We start from the raw sequence: 23,695 nt of genomic DNA on the forward strand, positions 1-23,695 counted from the left end.
AAGTTTTGGGGTCACAGCGCAGGGCTGAGCAGGGTCCAGCAGCCCTGGAGCAAGTATAATTAAGGGCGCTGCTCAAGACCTCAATGGCAGCATTAATCTACCAGCCATGGGATTGAAACTGGCAACCTGCTGATCATGAGTCTGAACCCGCTGAGCCAAACAACTATAAAGTTTCCTTGAAGTCATTTGTCCTAAGTGTCTTACTCAGGAGTTTTAAACAGATCCATGGCCTTGTTCACTGTGATTCCTCATAGACATACTTGACCCTGGATACAGGTATTTGAAGAGCATGAGCGTATAATTAATTGATTGATCAATTAATAATTAAGTAAAAATAATTAGTTTAGGCCAATAAAGATGACAGAACATTTTTCTTAATTTCTGCAATTTTTCACGGGTGATATGTGATTTGTAACGATATCTGTCTGTTATGGTTGCTAATAGATGAGGCAAAGTGAAACATGACCAGTGTGACTGGGCACTTACTGCTACTTCCAAGTGGTCCGTGCCCCTGTCGTTTTGCTTGTGGATGACTTCAAAGAAGTAGAAATCCTCTGCAGACAGACTGGATGGGCGCAGAAACACAATGATAAAAATGACATCACATTCATTTCCCCACCATGAAGGATGGCCTTGCAGGTACATTCAGTGCTCCACTGTAGCAAAATCTCTGTTCACATGCAATCTGTGTCAAAAATTATATGTCACATTTATGTTTACATTAGATCTTATTAATATACAGCCACATCTCTGCAAAACCTGCTACATTTTGCACCTGCAAATATCAAATTTTTGCATTGGTCGGCACTGAGCTGTCTTCGTTTGTGCTGTCATCCAGTTACATGCAGACTGGGACTGTAAATCATGCTTTTAAACCATATACTGTACAGGGCTCACAGATGGTCTCAGGACACTTGCTTAATTTTGTAAAAATGCTCCAAATTAATTGATTTCAAAACAAAAGTCAATTGACAAGCAGTGTTTAAGCAGTGACAAGCTTAGGCTCCACCACATCCCAAAGATGCTCTATTGGGTTGAGATCTGGTGACTGAGGGGGCCATTGTAGTACAGTGAACTCATTGTCATGTTCAAGAAACCAATTTGAAATGATTCGAGCTTTGTGACATGGTGCATTATCCTGCTGGAAGTAGCCATCAGAGGATGGGTACATGGTGGTCATAAAGGGATGGACATGGTCAGAAACAATGCTCAGGTAGGCCGTGGCATTTAAACGATGCCCAATTGGCACTAAGGGGCCTAAAGTGTGCCAAGAAAACATCCCCCACACCATTACACCACCACCACCAGCCTGCACAGTGGTAACAAGGCATGATGGATCCATGTTCTCATTCTGTTTACGCCAAATTCTGACTCTACCATTTGAATGTCTCAACAGAAATCGAGACTCATCAGACCAGGCAACATTTTTCCAGTCTTCAACTGTCCAATTTTGGTGAGCTCGTGCAAATTGTAGCCTCTTTTTCCTATTTGTAGTGGAGATGAGTGGTACCCAGTGGGGTCTTCTGCTGTTGTAGCCCATCCGCCTCAAGGTTGTGCGTGTTGTGGCTTCACAAATGCTTTGCTGCATACCTCGGTTGTAACGAGTGGTTATTTCAGTCAAAGTTGCTCTTCTATCAGCTTGAATCAGTCGGCCCATTCTCCTCTGACCTCTAGCATCAACAAGGCATTTTCGCCCACAGGACTGCCGCATACTGGATGTTTTTCCCTTTGCACACCATTCTTTGTAAACCCTAGAAATGGTTGTGCGTGAAAATCCCAGTAACTGAGCAGATTGTGAAATACTCAGACCGGCCCGTCTGCCACCAACAACCATGCCACGCTCAAAATTGCTTAAATCACCTTTCTTTCCCATTCTGACATTCAGTTTGGAGTTCAGGAGATTGTCTTGACCAGGACCACACCCCTAAATGCATTGAAGCAACTGCCATGTGATTGGTTGATTAGATAATTGCATTAATGAGAAATTGAACAGGTGTTCCTAATAATCCTTTAGGTGAGTGTATGTGATCATGATATTTAAGGCTGTTTCACAAAGCCCATGTATGCAAAATTGAATGGACTGAATAAAAACCTTCCACTGTTGTAACGATTATTAGATTTCTCTCTTTTCCCAAAAAGAAACACAGAAATGATGTCCACAATCTAAAGAGAGAATTCTCTTCATAATAGAAAAGATGCCAACATACTGGACTGGAGAAGATATTTGACTGGCATATTTGTTAAACTCCCCCGGCGCTGTCCAATCCATGCCTGCCTAAAAACCAAAAGGAAATGCTTTAGTTAGAAACGGCCGTAGCATTCAACACAAGCAAGGCTGACATTTGCTGGTAAGCTAACAATTATATATAGTCATAAATGATACCTACAGCATTCACAGAAAATTCATGATGACAGACAAAACAAAATCAACCAGCAGATTTAATGTCAGTGTTTTTCCAGCATCCTGGAGAGTGGCAGAGGGCTGTTTTGTGCCAAAGGAGAAGGACTCTTCTGAGATCAGCCAGTTTCGCACCATTTCTTTGTTGAGTGTAGAAGCTAAGATATTCTTCTCAGTCTTGGCAAGGCGAATGACAACCTACTGTACATGACAGAGAATGGTTATGTGGACACCTCAATCCAGAAGGTGGGGATACCAGGATTTTCTGGGTGCCTGGAACACACCGCTATCCTTAGCCATCTGATCCAGGAGACCAAGGGCAATAAGGGCAACCTAACAGTAGTCTGGCTGGACCTTGCCAATGCATATGGGTCTATGCCCCATATCCTCATTAACAAGGCCATGGAGCAGTACCACATCCCAGACAAGATTAGGCAGATGATTAACAGCTACCTGGGGTCATTCAATCTATGGTTTCAGACTGCTAAGTTCACCACTGCATGGCAGATACTGGAGAAGGGGATTGTAACAGGATGCACAGTCTCCCCCATCCTGTTCATCATGGGGATGAACCTTCTTATTACAGCAGCAGCAGCAGAGGCCAAAGGACCAGTGACTGCAGCAGGAGCAGGCAACCCCCACTAAGAGGATTCATGGACGACCTGACTATAACAACAACAACACATGTGCAGGGAGGTGGATCCTGAAGACTCTTGGGGCTTTGGCATCATGGGCGAGGATGGTTTTCAAGCCCAGGAAGTCACAGAGTTTGGTGATAAGGCAGGGGAAGCTGACGAATGCGTTCAAACTCCACGTCCAAGGTGAACAGATTCCAACAATCAGGGAGAATTCCATCAAATGCCTGGGAAAGTGGTACGATGACACCCTCAGCGACAGGAACAACATCTCTGACACTGGAAAACAGGTAGATGAGTGGCTGAGGAGGATTGACAGGTCAGGACTACCTGGCAAGTTCAAATCCTGGATTTACCAGCATGGGCTTCTACCAAGGCTGATGTGGCCGTTGACAGTATATGAGATTCCAATGACTGCAGTGGAGAATTTGGAGAAGAGAATAAACAAACATCTGAGGCGGTGGCTTGATATCCCTCCCAGCTTCTATATTCGGTCTGGCCAGCTTCAGCTTCCATTCTCATCTGTGGTGGAGGAGTTCAAGGTGGCTAAGTGCAGGGTGGCAATGATACTCAGAGACTCTAAAGACGAGCGTGTCAGCAATGCGGGGGTCATAACAAGAACAGGCCGCAAGTGGATAGCAGACACTGCAGTTAGGCAAGCTGAAAGCTCCACGGAGTTGAGGGATATCATTGGCAATGTCTGCACTGGCCGGCAGGGACAAGGAACCTCCCATTTCATCCAGTGGGGGAAGGCAACTGTGCAGCAGAGGAGAGAGATGGTGCAAGCCGAAGTGCGTCACCAAGTGGAAGAGACACGGAAGGCGAAGGCTGTCGAACTAGCAACCCAAGGAACTTGGACCAGATGGGACCTCCCAGAAAGAAGGGTCACATGGACTGAAATCTGGAGGCTGGAGCCGTTCCGTGTGAGTTTCCTCTTGAGGTCTGTATATGACACACTCCCGTCACCTGCAAACCTGGTAAGGTGGGGCCTGAGGGAGGATCCACTCTGCAAATTGTGTGGGAAGAATGGCACACTCTCCCACATTCTAGCAGGGTGTCACACAGCTCTGGCCCAGGGGAGATACAGGTGACGGCATGATCAGGTGCTCAGCATAATTGCAGACATCCTGGAGCAGGCCAGGAGAAGACCGCAACCACTCATGCCACAAACACCAGCATTGTAGTTCATCAGGGCAGGGGAGCAGCCATCTTCTGCAAGGAGAACCAGGACCAACATCCTCCAGGGAGCACAAGGATGGGAGATGATAGTTGACCTGGGTAGGAAGCTCATTTTCCCCCCCATCGTCCAGACCACCTTGAGACCTGACATAGTCATCTGGTCAGAGCAGGTGAAGATCATCATCCTGGTAGAACTGACTGTCCCATGGGAAGAAGGCTGTGATGAGGCCCATGAGAGGAAGTATCTGAAATTCCAGGACCTCATCATGGAGTGCAGAGAGGAAGGATGGCAAACGTGGCTGTTTCCAGTGGAGGTGGGGTGTAGGGGGTTTCTGGCACAGTCTGTATGGTCGGTGCTCACTACACTCGGCGTATCAGGCAAGGACCGCAAGACAGCTGTGCGCAGGATTGGAGAGGCAGCAGAAAGAGCCTCTTGTTGGTTGTGGTTTAGAAGGGAGGAGGGGGACTGGAGGCCTGGAGCTGATGGGCAGTGACCTGGCCACCACTGCCGACCTGCCAACTGGAGGGTGTAGCGGATAAGGGGCGAAACACCCTGAGAAGGTTGGGCACCGTCTGACGACATCGGCTCCATGCCAAGGCCACAGGCGTTCTAAAGAGCGACTGTATGTGTGGCATCATCTGATGTATTAAGCAAGCCATATGCAATCTAAGACAGATTCCTGTGTATTTATTACCCCTGTTTAAACCTCATAACCATTAACTAATGCCAATATAATTGCTACTACGGGCATAATTAAAAATGTCATGTCAAAAGAGTTGTGCTACAACTAAGATACAAAACAACAGGTAACTGACTGGCTGCAGGGAACCTATAAATTCACATTTAAATACCAGGGTCTCAAACAGTCTCATACCCATGTACAATGTTATATAAACAAAATGTGCAACAGAATTTGAGGCATTGTGAAAAAAAGAAAAGAGTCACCCAGAAACAGCCTCCATTACGCAGCACGAGCTGCATGCTTCTCAAAGGTGCGTCGCTTGTCTCCCCCTTCACCACCTACCCTTCCCACGCTGGCCTGGAGGTGTAGATTCAGGGGGCTGCTGTCCAGGCTCAGCCAGAACTCAGAACCATCATCAGAGGCCACAGCAAACAGGTATTCACCTTGGGGGGGGGCAGGCAGTACATACCCTTTAGGATCACTATTACATTTATCACGCTCGTTTACATTTGGCACGTTTTACTTACACAAAAATGTTCTGAGGGCAGAAGGAAAAATGACTGGTTCAGAGAAATAACCAATCAGATTGTGTAGGAAGCAACTACATTAGTCATGACCACAACATCTGATTGGTTGATTCCACCTCCTCTACAATCTGACTGGTTCTCTCTCTGAACCAATCGTTACTTGGCTACTCAGATAAGCATTTAGACCGCTTCTCGTAGAACAAGGCCAGTCTAGCCTACACTGATGATGCTCCAGGGAGCATTTTGACAGCCAGTTATGTAAACGATGTGGGAAAATTATTTACGCACAGCAATGACATACATAACCTCTCTAAATGAGTCCCTGTGACTCTAAAAAAGACCTGAGACAATGGAAGGCACTAAAGAATAAAACGTGATGTTGTTATATGTGGGCGCTGGGGCCAAATGCAGAGGCACACGGGCGCACAATGGGGAGTCAGCTTCCACCCAGATCAGGTTACGGGGATGAGTGTTGCTGCACTGTGACAGATGTCCTGGTCATCACTGCACACAAGCCCAGAGACTCAGGGATATTCAGTGAAAGTGTGCTGGGTTACAGCATCTACACTCTAAAAAACGCTGGGTTGTTTTTTCAACCCATATGCTGGGTTGAGACTGCTGGGTAACAAAGTTGGGTTGATTTAACCCAATTTGGGTTGAAAATCGGTCTTGATCTATAACCCAGCAGTGCTGGGTTGGGAACGCGGACGTGAAAGAGAGCACGCACGTCACGTCAACATCCAGGGACATCAGCGAGAGTTGACGGTGTTTTGCGCCGTCTTTAGAGGGAAGCCAGTGAAATTCTGTCTGAAACGTAAGTTATTCAGTGTGTATTTAACAATGTTCATAATAAATAAAACATTTGCTTTACTGTATAATATATATACACGCAAATTTTAGGCTTTCGGTCAGTTGAACTGAGATTACCTAACGACTAAGCGACGGCCGTGCTCCGCCATAACGTAAAATTTTTAAATATTACTTTTGTATATGTTAGATACGGTTTTGATATAGCGGAGTTTACTTAACTAATTTGATTTTGTCAGCACATCCACATAAATTTCCCGCTCTGCTTGTAAGGTACATTTCGTTCAATTCGTTTGACTTAGTTGTACATTCGACAGCAAACGATGTTAATTTACTACGAACATGTAATTTCTTTAATCCTGTAAATGGTTTGATGCAGGCGGGAATGTCTGAGCTCAGCTCAGGCTAAAGGAGGCTTGAAACTAAGCATGTTCGACGGACATTTTCTAAGCATAGTGCTAAGGCCATGGTCAGTGGTTAACTAATGCTGATAGCTTGGTGTGTTATGGTCTTTAATGCTCCTAAAGGTTTTTTAGGTTATTTAACTTTTACACATTTTTGAGTTCTTAATGAATCTATACCATTTCTTTTTTATTTATTTTTCCTTTTTTCAGATTGGGACCAATATGGCTGATTACCTTCGTTCAGAAGAGTCCATTGAATTTTCTTATGTTCTCATGCTTGGAGACAACCACTGCTTTCAAGCCTTTGCTATAATAAATGGCACAGCATTTGAGCAAAGTACATTACTTGCTGCAGTGGACGTTTGAAATGTTTTCATATTTTAAATACATATTTTCTTGGAAGTAAATTTGACTTCAGTCACTTTATATCTCAGGATATATTGATGTTTGCACATAATTGTTAATGGGAAAGTTATAAAATGTTTTCCTATTTTTTCCTAATCTTAAATTTGTATTTTCTTAAGTTTTTTTTTTTGTTTGTTTTTTCAGTCAGTTTGATGCCGTTTCATTATTACTTCTACATATTTTTTCAGTTGATGATTTATATATATCAGGATATGTTAATGTTTATGCACAAATTTGTATTTTAAAGTTAATCTTTCTGACTTCAGTCAGTTAAATGCTTTTTCATTATTACTTCTACATACTTTTATTTTTCCTCTACTCTGCAATTACATTGCAATTGATTCTTACTGATGATTCCTGTATATCTCAGGATATATTAATGTTTATGCATGATGTAAATGTTATGAAAAGTTTTCATATTTCAAATTGTGTTTTTCTAAAGTTAATTTGTCTGACTTCAGTCTGATGCATTGTTACTGACTTCAGTCACAGTGTTTCTGTGATAGTTTGATACATTTTAATAGAAATTGTCTTAATGCTGAGGTGGAGATGGGAAAATGTCTTAAATTCATATGGACACATTTTTTACATGTTTTGTCATAAATAAAATTCCATTACTGAAGTATGTATTGCTGTAGAATTGTTTTTATTTTAGTAATTTTAATCACCAAAGTTTCTAGATTAAATTTCTGACCCATTTTGGGTTACATTCAACCCAGCAGTGTAGTCATTTTTAACTAATAGTTGGGTTAAAAATCACAACCCAGCATGCTGGGTTAAACGTGTAACCCAACTTGTTGGGTCAAAATAACCCAGCGTTGGGTTAGTCCCTTTTTTACCCAGCGCTGGGTTACCAAAATAACCCAAATTGGGTTGTTTTTAACCCAGCAGTTTTTAGAGTGTACATGTCACTGCCAGTGGCAGCACGGGACCCGGCCAAACCCGAGGGCACCAGACCCCATAGGGGCGCACTGTTGTAGGTGGAGAGGATACATTAATGGAAAGAGCTTGATGCTTGCAGTTCCGGTGGCAGGATGCGGACAATATGCAGGCAGCAGGGAGATGGCAGGATGAGGACAGGGGAGTTTTTAAGATTGCGCCATTTTGTGTCGCATTTAAATTGCGTGTAAATTTTTGTGGTTAGTGGGCGGGTTTGGTCAAATTCTTGCGTTGGACATTGAGTGGAAAAGAAAGTCCATGGTTGGGGGGAAAAAGGGATTCCCGACAAAGGTGGGATGGACTTTTGCGAGACCCCCAATACTTTTCCGTTACCATTAATAACTGCACTGTGTCCGTTTATAGTACAAAAGATAGAATTTGTTTATCGACTAATAAGTATAAACCTAAATGATACAGACATATCTCGCAAGATGTGCTTTAAACATTAAACTATGGGGGACAATGCACACCATGTAACTCGCATTTTATGTGTGCTTATACGTATTTATTAATTTCATTGCGTCCATTCAACGCCAGCGACTTTAAGCAAGGGTTTCAAGCAAAGCATGTGAGCGGAGTGGAGCGGAGCGTGAGCGAGGAGCGGAGCGGGCTGAATTTGGTCAGAGAGCGGAGCGGTTTTTTAATTTAGGCTGGAGCGGTCGCTCTGTCTCGCTCCAATTTCGCTCCGATACCGCTCACACTAGGATTCTGCGGCGTGCCCAAATCTACCCAGAATTCATCTGTACAATTATCAAGACTGTTACACAAATTGGCCGAGATGGAATTCGCAAAGTATTTCACAAAGGAAACTGATAGATCATACAAATGTACTATTCTTATCAAACGTATAGATGACAATAATGTAGAGCAAAAACAACAATGTGGTGAAACTGTTTCAGTGAGTAAAGATTCACTTTGGAATCATTTTTCTCAGAAACATGAGAGTGCTACGCGAAAAGGCGGAAGCCAGAGCAAAACGTGAGCAAGTTTTATATGGTTGTAGCATATCAAGTCTATAAAGTAAATTAAAGTATAAAAGCCTATAAAGTAAATAATGGTAATCAAATAAATTAGCTTTGTCATTCAAAGTAGGTCTAATAGGATTTTTTAATTTCACGTAACGCTGTCAGTTAAAATGTATTTTATAGAGAGACCTGGCAGCAACATCAACAGAAAAAAATTGAGGAATTTAAAACGTGGATGCTTAGCCTGTATATTCTTTAGGCTATTAAGCCCATTGATTCCTTTATTTTTAAGCCTATTTTTGTGTGGAATGCCATTGCCAAACCTGTCCGTTGTTGCCTATACGGTGTTTAAAAATAATATATTTTCTTTTCTTAGTGGCAATGTTTTCGTTGCTCATACAGTGGTACCTCGGTTCTCGAACTCACTAGAACTCGAATTTCTTGAAAGTCCAACAAACAAATTTTGACCTAGAACTCGATCTGAATATCAGAAGTTTAACCGTAAATGCTGACCTAATATAAATTGTACGCGCCAGGAAATGAGTCATACTACAATGCAATTCTTACTTGAATGCCTTCTTCGCAAACTGGACGATTAACCAAATAAAGCAGCGCAACATTACAGTAACTAACAATAAATAAACCACTAAAATATGTGTATTATTAGAGCATTTATGTCATTTATTTAAATTTTATTTTACCAGGTAGATTAACTGAAAACCAGTTCTCACTGCTTTACGTGATATTCGGGGGAAATAGCAGATTACGCATCGAAACTGCCTGGGATACAAACGTCATGCGTGTTACTAAACTCTTCAGCCAATAAGGGCAAAGGTGTGTCGTCACGGAGGCGGTTCCAGTTTGTGCAGCCGGGTGAGAGGTCGAAATGCATCTAACCGTAATGCATTGCGTCAGGATCAGAATGCGTTGCTTTAAGACAGCGCTGTAAGCAAGTCGAACGCACCCAATGACTGGACTGCGGAAACAAACTGAAACACGGACTTAATACAGAGGACTAATGACAACAACCAGAAACAGCTGATCACATGGGGATCCCACAGGAGGTTAACGAGGGGGCGTGGCACACGGAAGGAGCGGACAATCGGGGCAGGACAGGGGTAATGTTGGGATAAGATCTTTATCGTTTTGGAAGCCATTAAGAAAAAAATGCTCTGCTTGTTTTTTCCTGTTGATTTTGTGTCTAAATGCTAAAAAAAAAAAAAAAACATATTTAGGTGTAATTTTGGGGAGCCGGGAACCAATTAATTGGTTTTCCATTATCTCTTATGGGAAAATTCGATCAGAACTCGAACTTTTTAGGATTCGATCCGGAGTCCGGAACGGATTAAGTTCGAGAACCGAGGTACCACTGTATTTCTTTATCATATAAGGCTTCGGTTTAAGATGACATTTGTTAAGCATGCAGATTATTTGTCCCTCTTTTAAATTGGAGCAAGGGTGGAGCGATTTGACTGGAGCAGGACATAATTTTAGTGGAGCGAGGAGCAGTGTTGAGCTGAGCGGGTAGTGCGAATTAGAGCGGAGGATCGGGCGGAGCCAACAGCCTGCAGCTCCACTCTGCTCACATGTAGGTATGTCACAAAAAAATTCAAAGTTGTTGGATTTTTACAAAAGAAGGGCTTGATAAGACCTTTCCAATGATACCAAGAACTTCTTTCTGTGATGAATGGCAAGAAAGTTATAGGATATTTTGTAACGCCAATTAAGGCTTATTAACGTCCACTTATTAACAGATAAAACAATGGAGAACCATACTTGATTTTGTGACCTGTTTATGGTGTTCAGAAAAATGAGCATAACTCTGTTATTGTTTATCAGATTTTAATAAACTAGTTATCATTAGAAAGCTTATTCCTTGCCTAACAGTCTCAGATGCACTGAAAATAAAACAAATAATTATTTAATTATCATTTTAAAGCTGTAAATTCCATGCTGAAACTCTTGCTGCACTGTTCACCAAAAAACAACATGGCCGGCTCTCGCGGCAGATCCAAAAAAGTGAACTGCTGATCGATAAATTTTGCTCAAAATACGCCTAAATACAATAAACTAACTAAGAAATATAATTATCATAGTTTGAAGAATAATTCTGCTTACCTTTATTGTCCCAACGAAGGTTTTAATGAGTGAAATTTTTCGGTAAGATCGGGAGGAAATTTCGAAGTTATCAGAAAGTCAGATGACCGTGTTTTGAATGGAAATCCCCGGCTGAAGGTGTGTTTTACGTTATCAGAACGGGTTACCCTAATAGACACAAAAATAACACAACAAAAAGGCAAAAACTATTGGGATACCCTGGTGCTCTGGGGAATGGCGACCAAATTGAAAACGAGGCTGCCTGCCAAAGCCCCTATGGCGCAGAACTGGTGATAGTGACATACCTATCACACGCTTTGGTCTCAAATTTCATCAAAAGTTTGAAGTGATAGTACATTAGGGGCGAAAGCTGCATCTCAGGGTTAATGCGCGAGACTTGAGAGCCCTGCCTGTCACAGTCATCAGATCTTGCTCTTATACATAATTCCTCCTTTTATAGCTCCCTAAAATATGTAGGCATGTTATGCCGATAAAGTATGACATACCGATAGATAAATTTGCATTAACGGTATGCTATTCTGATGAAGTATGTCAGAACATTTGAAAACTGCAAATAAAGCTAAGCTTAAATCTTAACTGTGACACTGTGGTAAACTCGAACCCACTTTCTGGAATATTTCAGTATAGATCGGTATATCCTCATATGCATCATCAAGCGAGAACACCAGAGAGGTATACCCGAAAGTGGGTTTGGGTTTAAACCCTAACTATGATACTGCAGTAAAGTTAGCTTTATATTCAGTTCTCCGGCTGTAATATCTTTCAGCAAGAGCCGCACCCCTTGGTGTTCCAGCTTTCTTTACAGGTGAATGTTAATTAATATTTCAATCTTTGTGTGTGCACTTCACACGTTCAATAGCCCAGCTGTCTTGCTTACATATCGCACATGATATATTGTATGGCATGCCAAACAGGAAATATTTAATCATCTTTGATATATATGGAATGAAACCCGATATATATGGAATGAATGTCGATATATGTACAATGAAGCCCGGAATATATGGAATGAAACCCGATATAAATACAATGAAACTCGGAATATATGGAATGAAAGCCGATATATATATATAAAGAATGAAACCCGATATATATGGAATGAATGTCGATATACTGTATATACAATGAAACTCGGAATAAATTGAATGAAAGCCGATATATATACAATGAAACTCGGAATATATGGAATGAAACCGATATATATGGAATGAAACCTGATATATATGGGCTACAACAGCAGAAGACCCCACCGGGTACCACTTATCTCCACTACAAATAGGAAAAAGAGGCTACAATTTGCACGAGCTCGCCAAAATTGGACAGTTGAAGACTGGAAAAATGTTGCCTGGTCTGATGAGTCTCGATTTCTGTTGAGACATTTAAATGGTAGAGTCAGAATTTGGCATAAACAGAATGAGAACATGGATCCATCATGCCTTGTTACCACTGTGCAGGTTGGTGGTGGTGGTGTAATGGTGTGGGGGATGTTTTCTTGGCACACTTTAGGCCAAGAATGAAACTCTGAATATATGGAATGAAACCCGATATATATGGAATGAAACCTGATATATATACAATGAAACTCTGAATATATTGAATGAAACCCGATATATATGGAATGAAACCTGATATATATACAATGAAACTCGGAATATATGGAATGAAACCCGATATATATGGAATGAATGCCGATATATATACAATGAAACTCGGAATATATGTAATGAAAGTTGATATATATGGAATGAATACCGATATGTATACAATGAAAGTTTTTTTTTTTTTTTAATTATCTTTGGCGTTTATATGATGAACAATTTCTGTCTTTACACCGAATGTCTGAAAAATTTATATTTTGAAGAACTGCTGTTCGTACGCTAAAAGCTAAGATGATTTTGAATTAAATATATCCACAAACAAAGACAAAACCAAGAACTGACATCAATGACCGGACTGGGGAAAATATACCTAATGCAGACAAATACAAAAGACTAATGACTACAAGAAGAAACAACTGATCACATGGGGATTCCACACAGGGTTAACGAGGGGGCGTGGCACACGGAAGGAGCGGACGATCGGGGCATGACAGTGCTGTTGCTGCATGCATTTGCAACAGTTTCTATAAAACCTTCAGGGGTGGTTTCCCGGACCAAGATTAAATTAAGAAAGGAGTAGGCCTTAATCTAGAATAGTTAATCATGTTTTAAAAAATGGCTTTCTGAAACACAGATTAAGTACAGATTACTAACACCTGAACTATGGAGTCCTCAACTAAAATACACTCGATTAATTTAATGCCACCTGTGCAAATCAGGATTAGCTGGATTGAGGTTGCCTATAAAACATGGAATGAACCAAGAAAAGGTTAAAATTGTATGCAACTGAGAAGCAAATGGCAATGGAAGTTGAAAAGAGTACGATCAAAGAACTTTTCTGAACATGAGAAAAGTCTTTTAAAGCAAATAGTTTCGAGACATCCTGTTATCGAAGATAAACTACACATATCAGCTGTTGAATCAAAGAAAAGGAATGCCTGGACATCTATTTGTAATGAATTTAATGCAAATGAACACACATCTACAAGAACAATACTACAACTTCAGGTAAGAATCATTAGTTTTATTATGGCTTTTTAAAATCACTGTTGTATTTATAATAGTTATTTAATACAGGTGTTGTGGAAAAATATCAAAATAAACCTCAAAAAAACTGTTGCTGAAGCTCGAAGAGAGAGGTTTAAGACTGGAGGAGGACCTGCAAATAAAGACTGTGATGTGTTGGATGAGTTACTGACAGGAATACTGGAGAATCAGCAACCTTTGGAGAACATACCAGATGATGACCATCTGGACAGTTAAGATGATGGATCACATGCACCTATATTAAGTATTTGAATTTGATTTTGGCTTTTGTTTCTCTCCTCTCAAACTTCTATTTGCTTCTGTCATATGATGTGAAACATTTTCCCATTTAATCTGTATTTATTTGACCATGTATGAACTGTTCATGTTTCAAGGAGAGAAGGTCAAAACAGAACTGAAGAATTGGAAAGCAGCTTACCCTCCACATCCTCAGAAGCAAGGGTGGCAATGTCTGCCAGTACTGGTAACCAGAAGAAAAGACTCACTGTTCATGAAAAGTTGGCTAATGATTTTCATGAACATAAATTGAAGTATCTTAAGGAGGAGCATGAAATGAAGATGAAGATACTACAAGTAGAACTGGAGATAAAGATGAAGGAGAGAGAAATGCAACAGGCTCAAATGTCACATCGGTACATAAATATGTGAAATAAATATTGTTTTATTAAGAAAAGATGGATGTTGTGGTGGTTTCAGTAACATACCAGACCAAAAAGTTGTACACTTTTAACAAATATTTGGTTTTATTATTACATGTATCAGATCTGAACAGAGGGTTGAAAGTTAAATAATGTAAACAGATCTATTTAAAGTGGCACAATGCAAAAGCATCCCTGTATGCAAGTCCTTCTCTGTGGTTTGTTGTAAATGGTGGCACATCTGGATTGTCATCCTCTTCTATTGGGGGATCTGGGCATCCCTGCTTCTTTAGGTAGTTGTGAAGAACAGCTGTTGCAATGATGACAGTGCAGCATCTACTTGGTTTGAATCTGAGTGTTTTCCTAAGGCACTGAAAACGACTCTTCCAAATACCAAACATGCGCTTGACTAAACCCCTTGTGCGCATATGAGCCTGGTTGTAGCGCAGTTGTTCAGCTGTTGTTGGGTGCAAGTATGGCATAAACAAGAAATCCTTCTGAGCATACCCACTGTCACCAAGCAAAATTCCATTATGATCTCTTCTTTCAAATTCAGTATACAGAGATGAGTTGAGGAAAATTCGGGAATCATGAGTTGCACCTTTCCACCGTGCAACAATGTTTGAAAACTCTAACTGGGGAGTGCATACACCTTGGACATTTATGGAAAACCAGTTCTTTCGGTTCCTGTATTCCTCAGCATCTGGAGTAGAGGGATGCTTAATGGGAATATGGGTTCCATCTATGCAACCTATGACTCCTGGGAAATTTCCATATTCATAGAATAGTACCTTGTAGTTAGCCTGGGTTCTAGCATCAGGGAAGTTTATGTAATGTGGTTTTAATTCACAAATGGCCCTGCACACTCTGTGAATGACTTTACATACTGTTGGTTCACTGACACCACATAAATCCCCAGTTTCTCGATGAAAGGTGCCACATGCCAAGAACCTTAAAGTTATGAGCACCTGGAGACAAACTGGAATAGGCTGTCCTCTTTGGGTCACAGATGAAAGCCTGGGTTCTAAGAGTGAAATTATCTCCACTGCATTTACTTTATGCATGCAGAAACGATCTCGAAAACTTATTTCATCAAAACGTTGCAATGGGCCACTTCTGTCTGCAAGAACTTGCCTGGCTGGTGGAAAGCGCTGATCATCATTGACATAGTCCAAGTAATCCATGTGTCCTCCAAATGAAATTAATCTGAAGTTAAACCTGCCTCCTGGTAGGTTTAATTTAAGCCTCAATTTAGTCCTGAAGTTGCTCTAGTCTTCCTCCAGGAAATTAGCCTATTAAATTCTGGACTAGACTAAGTCTTTTAAAACCATGACAGAGAAAGCACATTTCTGTTAGTCTGATTTAAATGGCCATTTTAGTCTAGGACTAGGCTTAATCTTGGTCCGGGAAACCACCCCTCATTGTTTAAAAGACACTGCACTACAGCTATGTTTAGACTTCAGGCATCACAGTGACACGCCCCCCTCATCGCGTGCCTTGAAGTGGAAGACCCAACGAAGCTGACCAAAGCAGTGCCTATCTGTAATTTCACGTTCATTGTATGTATATCATACTTTTCAAATCATCTTAGCTTTTAGCGTACGAACAGCAGTTCTTCAAAATGTAAATTTTACAGACATTCGGTGTAAAGATAGAAATTGTTCATCACATAAACGACAAAGATTATTATTATTTTTTTTTTTATACTTTTTAGGCAGTTTTCAGCGTTCACTGTTCACCAAGGGAGATACCATTAGCTTTCATTCCATATATTCTGGGTTTCATTGTATATATATCAGCTTTCATTCCATATATATCAGGTTTCATTGTATATATATCGACATTCATTCCATATATTCCGAGTTTCGTTGTATATATATATTGGGTTTCATTCCATATATTCCGAGTTTCATTGTATATATATCAGATTTCATTCCAAATATATCGGGTTTCATTCAATATATTCCGAGTTTCATTGTATACTGTATATATCAGGTTTCATTCCATATATATCGGGTTTCATTCCATATATATCAAAGATGATTAAATATTTCCTGTTTGGTAAGCCATAATATTGCATATTTCTGTGTCATTTATTCTTTTGTTATTATATATAAGAATGCAGATGGCAATAGTAGGCAGATCAGATAACTCAGGTAGGAGAAAGAAAAGGCAGCGTGAGGTAGACCACAGACAAAATGAGCCATGTAAGTATTTTGCATTTATTTCACATTTGGAATGTGATGGAGATTATGGCTCCTGAAAAAAAGCATGCGGTTCCTAAATATTTTGGGTTTAGGAGCCAGCGGCTTGTAATGTTGTCTGGAGCCCTGGCACAACCTAAAGATTTGGAGAACTACGTGCGACCCACAGTGTCACAAGATCGTGTGAGTGGATTGGCTACGTGCGACCCACAATGTCACAAGATCGTGTGAGTGGATTGGCTGAGACTGCCATCCAACATGAGATCACTGCACAGGGACTCTACACACAAATCATAGAGGATTTTGTCCTCCATTTTTTGGATTTTTTGGTCCCTATAAAAGGAAACACAATTTTATAAAAATGACTTGGGAGAATTCCCGATGAGCTGCTTAGCTGTTGCGTCCGACAAAATATTTAGTCAAGTTTAAAATTGAGCTGGTCAGAAAGAAAATTATTTTTTACACACACACTGTCACGCCCCGCTCCGTCCGCTCCCAATGTGTGCCACGCCCACCTCGTTACCTCGTGTGATTCCCTGATTGTTCTCACCTGTGATTCGTTACCCTCTCTTGTATTTAGTCCGTGTCTAAGTCAGTGTACCCCAGATCTGTCATTGTAGTGTCTGTGAATGTTCCTGCTTGGTTACTCTCCGTCTCAATTAAAACCCTGATTGTCCGTATTTACGGCTCCAGTCGCCTGCTTTCCGGTTCGCTTGCCCCGCACCGTGACAGAATGACAGATCTCCCCGAAAGCACGAAGCAGCAGTCCGAGCACCACCGGCTCGAACTGCTGCAAGACTTCGTGTATTGGCAATCCCAGCCCGAGGTCCAGGAGGACCCGACAGCCCTGGAGCAGGCTAACAAAGGCACGGACCTGCTCGGTAGGGAACGCCCAGCCGGGCAGGAATACCCGCTGACGAGGGCACGGAAATGCCTTCGCCGCCTGAGCCAGCGCGTAACGAGCAGCCGGGAGAAGCGGAGCAGAGAGCTGGCGGAAGCAGCCCCAACGCTCTACCTAGGAGCCTGCTCTTTACTCCCCGCCTGGGATGACACCGCCGCTACACGCCTGGCGAGCTCCCATCCGGAGAAGCCACCTCCGATGGAAGCTTACTTTTATCAGCCGGAGCGTCTGGGGCACAGCGGAATTTGCATCGTAAGAGACTCCATTCCCCGGGTCCCTAAAACCCTTAAAGGGACAACGCCTTCTCGCTCGGTGCCCCTCCTGCCGCCCGTGCCGAACCTACCGGCCGCACTGCCTGCTCCGGACCTGTCAGCAGCACCGGCTGCTGCTGCCGCCGCTCTGTCCGCGGCACCGCCTGCTGCTGCTGCCGCCGCTCTGTCCGCGGCCGCGCTGCCAGCAGCACTGCCTGACCCGCCTGTCCTGCCTGACCCGCCTGTCCTGCTTGTTCTGCCTGCAGTCCCTGCAGCTGCCACCACTCTGCCTGCGACACTGCCTGAGATGGCGGCGCCCCCTGCTGGCCGCGTGATGGCGGCGCCCGCCACGGCGCCCTCTGCTGGTCAGGAATTGGTGGTGCCTGCTGCAGCTCTGCCCGAGGGCTTGGCTTCACCTCCGCCTGCAGCGGGGGAAGCCGCTCTGCCCGAGGTGCCCGCCGAGGCGCCCCCTGCTGGCCACACGACGGAGGTGCCCGCCGAGGCGCCCCCTGCTGGCCGCACGACGGAGGTGCACGCCGAGGCGCCCCCTGCTGGCCGCGTGAGGGCGATGCCTGCCAAGGCGGCCCCTGCTGGCCGCACGCCCGAGGTACCTACCGAGGCGCCCCCTGCTGACTGCACACTCAATGCGCCCCCTGCTGGCCGCACGCCAGAGGCACCCGCCGAGGCGCTCCCTCCTGACCTGCCTGTCTCGCCTGTCCTGCCGGCGCCTGAATTGCCTGTCTCGCCTGTCCTGCCGGCGCCTGAATTGCCTGTCTCGCCTGTCCTGCCGGCGCCTGAATTGCCTGTCTCGCCTGTCCTGCCCGCGGCCCTGCCTGAGGCCGCTCCTCCCGTCCTGCCCGGCCTCCTCCCGCGGCTCCAGCTGCATCACCTGCAGCCACGCCCCCTGCTCTGCCCGAGCCTACACCCTCAGGCACCTCCCTCCTGACTCCCTTGCCCTTGCCCCGACAAGGCCCACACCACCCGGGACCCCGCCTTTCAGTGTCCCGTAAGGGACAAGGACACAGGCATCGGGTCCGGGTCCCCCCCTCCCTGCCCCCTGGCTCGCCCGTTCGGCCCCTGGCTGTGGCTCGGTGGCTGCCTGCGGGTCCTGCGCCTCGGGGTCGGCGGTCTCCGCCGGGTCCCCCCCCTGGATCCTCGGTGCCGGTCCTCGGTCCCGCCTCCGGCTCCGTGTCGGCCGCCTCCGGGCCCCCCTGCTCCGGCTGTGCGTCGGATGCCGCGGCTTCCCCCTCCTGCCTGTTTGCACTGGTGTTCCCTTCTGCTCCCTCCGTGTCCCCTCCGTCACTCCCTCGTCCCGTTCCCTTGGCCCCTGGGTGGTCCCCTTCTGTTCCCTTCTCCCTCTCGCCTGCGGCCCCTCCGGCCACTGCCCGTCGCCCGCCTGGGCTCCCTCGGGCTCCCCTTTGTCCTCCTTCCGTTCCGGTCTGGTCTCCCCTGTCCCCTCCGTGTCACCCTTTTCTGTCTGCCTGTCTGCGTTCCCTGTTCTCTGTCAGGTCTTGTCGTTTTTCTCGTCTTTGTTCCTGTTCTGTGTCTCTGTCCTGTTTCCCTGGTCTCGTTGATGGTTTCGTTCTTGTTTTCCAGGTCCTGTTCCCCGGTCCCGTCCGTCGCCTCCTCTCGGGCGCGCCCGGTGTGCGCGCCTTTGGGGGGGGGTTCTGTCACGCCCCGCTCCGTCCGCTCCCGATGTGTGCCACGCCCACCTCGTTACCTCGTGTGATTCCCTGATTGTTCTCACCTGTGATTCGTTACCCTTATCCTGTCTCTTGTATTTAGTCCGTGTCTAAGTCAGTGTACCCCAGATCTGTCATTGTAGTGTCTGTGAATGTTCCTGCCTGGTTACCCTCCGTCTCAATTAAAACCCTGTTTGTCCGTATTTACGGCTCCAGTCGCCTGCTTTCCGGCTCGCTTGCCCCGCACCGTGACACACACACACACACACACACACACACACACGAAGATTTGACCCCCCCACAACTCGATTTTTATATACCTATGCATAGTGTTTTTGAGTTATGTTGGTTTTTAAATATTAAATATGAGAATCCTCTGTCAATCTTCTTGAATTGTGTTTCTGTCAGCAAGCTCCTTCAGGCTGGACTGCGGCCCATAGAGAATGGAATAGCCAAAGTAAAGCTGTAAATGCCAAAACTGCTAATTGCTGGAACCATAATTACAGAATTACATGAGTAGCAGGAAGATGGTGGTAAGTGGCTCTTTGGGCCCCCGATGTAGGTGGGAACGAAAGCTGGGACGCACCACTTTTGCGAGGGTGGAGGTATCCGAAAATCCTGAGGCCGTAGTTGGTCCACATGGGTGACACTGCCAGCTTTTTCACTGTGATTCGGGACTGTGGGGGGGAAACAGCCTGAAATCACCTGACTATTACAAACATGAAAAACTGATTATACATGAATGGATGCATCAGCTAAATTGAACACACAATCAAGCCATGTCAACCATAATATTCCTATATCTGGTCACATGCAGAAAAAAACTACCAACAGCAGGAGGGAAAAAAACATAATATGTATTACAATATGCCATGTTTATCTTTACATGGGTACATTTGGCACGGTTTGAAAAAAAACTTTGAGGGAAGTACAGAGAGCATAGATGGGTCTCAGAAGACACTGTTGTAAGATCATACAGGTAAGCATAAACGTACCTCTACAGCCACTTCACCACAGAAGACAAATCTGATGCACATTTGTGCATGTTGGATAAGCTCCCACAGTTTACCCTTGTTTGTTTCTCTTGAAGATCAGATAACACTAAAGGCTAATTCATACTTCACTTTTCCACATGAGCTTACAGTTGCAGACGAGGGGACGTGATGTAAACATCGTCATCAGGGGCTGGAGGCGGACGGTGCGCGCAGAGCCCAGATTTTTTATATCTAGCGGAAACCATGTATGTCGACTGCGTCAAGATCATTGACTAGATATATCCAGTAGGTGGCGTGTGTGTAAACTTTGTCCTTTCAATTTCTTCTGCTCAAAATAATAAATATCAATAGTTCCGGAAACCTTTTCTCCTCTATATTTGTTCAAGATTAATGCTATATTGCTACAGACCCCCTAACAGGTCAGGGTGGGAGAATATTTTTTGGAAAAGTTTTATGTTCCCTTGCATTATTATTGATTGGGAGGCAGCATGAGGTTCAGAGGGCTAAGTCTCAGCGCCTGTGATCAGAAGGTCGCCAGATCAGGCCCGGCCTCAGCAAATCTGCAGGTCCTTGAGCAAGACCCTTAACCCCCAGCTCCCTGGATGCTGCTATGGGTGACTGCCCTTTTCGGCCAGCTTGCTCTCACCTACAGAGAGCAAGTTGAGAAAGGCTTAAAGAGAATTTCCCCAAGGGGATCAATAAAGTATCAATAATTATTTCCAATAATAATACTTTTGCGATCCCTCACAATAGTTTTCCGTTACAAATAACAACTGTACAGTGTCCGTTTAAAGTACAAAACATAGAATTAATCGACTAATAAGTATAAGCATAAACGATACAGACATGGCCAGTTGCGTGTGCTTTAAGTATTAAACTATGGGGGGCAATGCACACCATGTAACTTTCATATATGTGTTTTTATATGTACTTATTAATGGCTGCACTGTGTCCATTCACCACCAATAACTGTAAACAAGACAGCTGGGCTATTGAACATGAAGTGCACACGCAGACATTATTTAGGTTTATCCTTGCCATCACAGTGCAGCAAATACTGTAGCAAGTGAGCAAGTGTAGTGGGATCGCAAAACTATTTAAAAAAAATATTTTCCCAACCTGATCTCTTAGTGGCTACATATATTCCATGTATGGCTTGATTATTATTGATTTCAACCCAAAAAATAATATTTTATCACAAGAATCGAATAGTATTTCAATGAGAAATGTGATCAGGCAGAGGTAAATCGTAAATTGTAAACATATTTACTGTCCATATTGTTTGTGAGACAAAGCCGACATCAGTTACGTAGTTTTACAACAAAAGTTGTTTCTCATTTTAAAAACCCAAGACGACTTGAAACTTAGGGTTATAAACCTTATGTCATCCCACTTTTGTGTAAGCTTCATTCAGACTTAGGCAACATCTGCCCTCTGCGGGTCTGGAAGAATATCACTGCAGTACACATGCGCCAACCACAACCATCTACATCCATGGTATGAACACAAGCTTCCGCGCAGACGACCGTCCCCAGACGTACATAAGTACACAAAAGCGCACGTGGAAGGCATAAAGTATGAACTAGGTTTAACATTTATAGTCCTAGTTTAGCTAGGTGGCTGGCCTACACTCACAGGTAGAACTTAGGAATATCTGCCACAAGGGCAAACTAGGGTAGTTAATTAAAAATGTAGTCTGACAGGCATGTTTTTTTACTGGCCAGCGGGGTAGTGCTCAGATTTTGGTACTGAGCCTTTATTAAAAATACTCGCCGTGGGCGAGTGGGTGGGGCTTAATTTACAGTCCTGCCTACACTTGCAAGGGACCACAATGTCTGCTGTCTGCTGTGACACACAGAAGGATTTAGTGTAGCTAAACTAGCTAGTTACTGTATGTTAAAAAAAATCAGGGAAGTCACCTGCTGGCTGGCTTTGGAGGATTTTCCTCTGTGGTCTATCCAGGAAAAACGGAACCGGACCACAAATGCACTTCCACTTTGGAACAAGTCAGTCAGCCTCAAAGTGCAAAAACGCAAAAAAAAAACTGGGAAAATAATAGTGTTTTTTTAAATGTTTTTGCATTTTCTTAATGCTGCTGTGCACTTAAAGCCAGCAGCTACTCTGTTTATTAACACGCTTGATTATGTCAAACCAGTGCTACTGCAAGTCTTGTGTGCAATTTCCAGGATGCAAGCCAGCACCTTTGCACCTGTGTAGGACTGGGTGATATGGGCCCATTCCATTTAGCAGAATGGCGATATACCATATTTATCTTAACATTTTCTCCCATAAAGTAATAACAAAGAAACCGGTTCCAAGTCAAAACCAAATGTCCCCAAAGTCACACAGACACTTTTATTAACAGACAGCCATATATGTGCATGAAAAAAATTGGCTCAAAAATAAACTACCGGCATATATTATTTTATAATTTTAAATCAATATGAATTATATTGATATAAACCATATTGTATCATCCTATATCTCATATGAAAATATATCAATACATCTTAAAAACTCGATATATCGCCCAATGCTACACCTGTGAATAAACTGGTAGGGGATTTACTCACGTTAGGGTAAAGGGGATAGTGGGGATTTTTCCGGAGCTGGTGAGTGGAACTGCCACACCAGTCTTCAAAGACATGCAAATTAGCCTTTCCCATATACTGCAGCAGGAAAAAGGAAGAAGGAGATATTTTTGTTACCTTTAAATGAGCAGGACCAAAGAACACATGTTACAATACCCAGAAGAACCAGATGTAATAATTGCTATGAAGTTATACCAAGTTAAAGCCATTTGACTACAGCAAGGTAACAAATGCTTTGACTGCACATCGGTGCAGATTCATAGTGTGTAATGCTTATAAACCGATTAGGAAATATGAGATGTACAACTTCCTCATTGTGTACAAGGGGGACATGAAGAACCTGTTCAGTATGTGAGTTATGGCACAAATATCCTGCAAGACAGATATGCGTTACGATAAAGTGTGGCTGTATCCCAACATGTTCACTGCGGGATACAGCTAGCGTGATAGCGACCTGAAGCGAGGTGTGTTGATGACGCAGGGACCGTTTGTGCCCATAGGGGGCTCCCCGGGTTGTCCGAAAGAGAGGTGGGGGGGGGGACATGGAATTCATACCTCGGGCTTCCAAGGCCGTGACCTGTTGGCCTCTCGCTGGTGACTGCCATTTCTTTCGTCTCTGAAGACCTGAACATATAAGAAAAGAGAACTGGAAAAAGACAGAACCTGCACGTTGATAGATACAGTCTGGACCCCCTGCCACATTCTACAGGCCATTCTAGCCACTTTGC

General features: G+C 43.7%; 1 protein-coding gene across 4 annotated transcripts in view; it reads right to left on the reverse strand.

Moving 5' to 3' along the window:
* Window positions 1-23,695, reverse strand: part of LOC140588205 (beta-1,4-N-acetylgalactosaminyltransferase 3-like) — a 61,840-nt gene that overhangs the window by 22,655 nt on the left and 15,490 nt on the right. For all 4 annotated transcript variants that reach the window (XM_072709817.1, XM_072709819.1, XM_072709821.1 and 1 more), the window contains exons 3-8: window positions 23,523-23,591; window positions 22,950-23,045; window positions 19,968-20,058; window positions 5,238-5,338; window positions 2,208-2,275; window positions 487-565 (exon numbers count right to left, since the gene is read on the reverse strand). In XM_072709817.1, coding sequence (XP_072565918.1) covers window positions 487-565; window positions 2,208-2,275; window positions 5,238-5,338; window positions 19,968-20,058; window positions 22,950-23,045; window positions 23,523-23,591 — 504 coding nt within the window. The remainder of the gene's footprint in view (window positions 1-486; window positions 566-2,207; window positions 2,276-5,237; window positions 5,339-19,967; window positions 20,059-22,949; window positions 23,046-23,522; window positions 23,592-23,695) is intronic.

Source organism: Paramormyrops kingsleyae, chromosome 1, assembly GCF_048594095.1.
Source record: "Paramormyrops kingsleyae isolate MSU_618 chromosome 1, PKINGS_0.4, whole genome shotgun sequence".
NCBI lineage: Eukaryota > Metazoa > Chordata > Actinopteri > Osteoglossiformes > Mormyridae > Paramormyrops > Paramormyrops kingsleyae.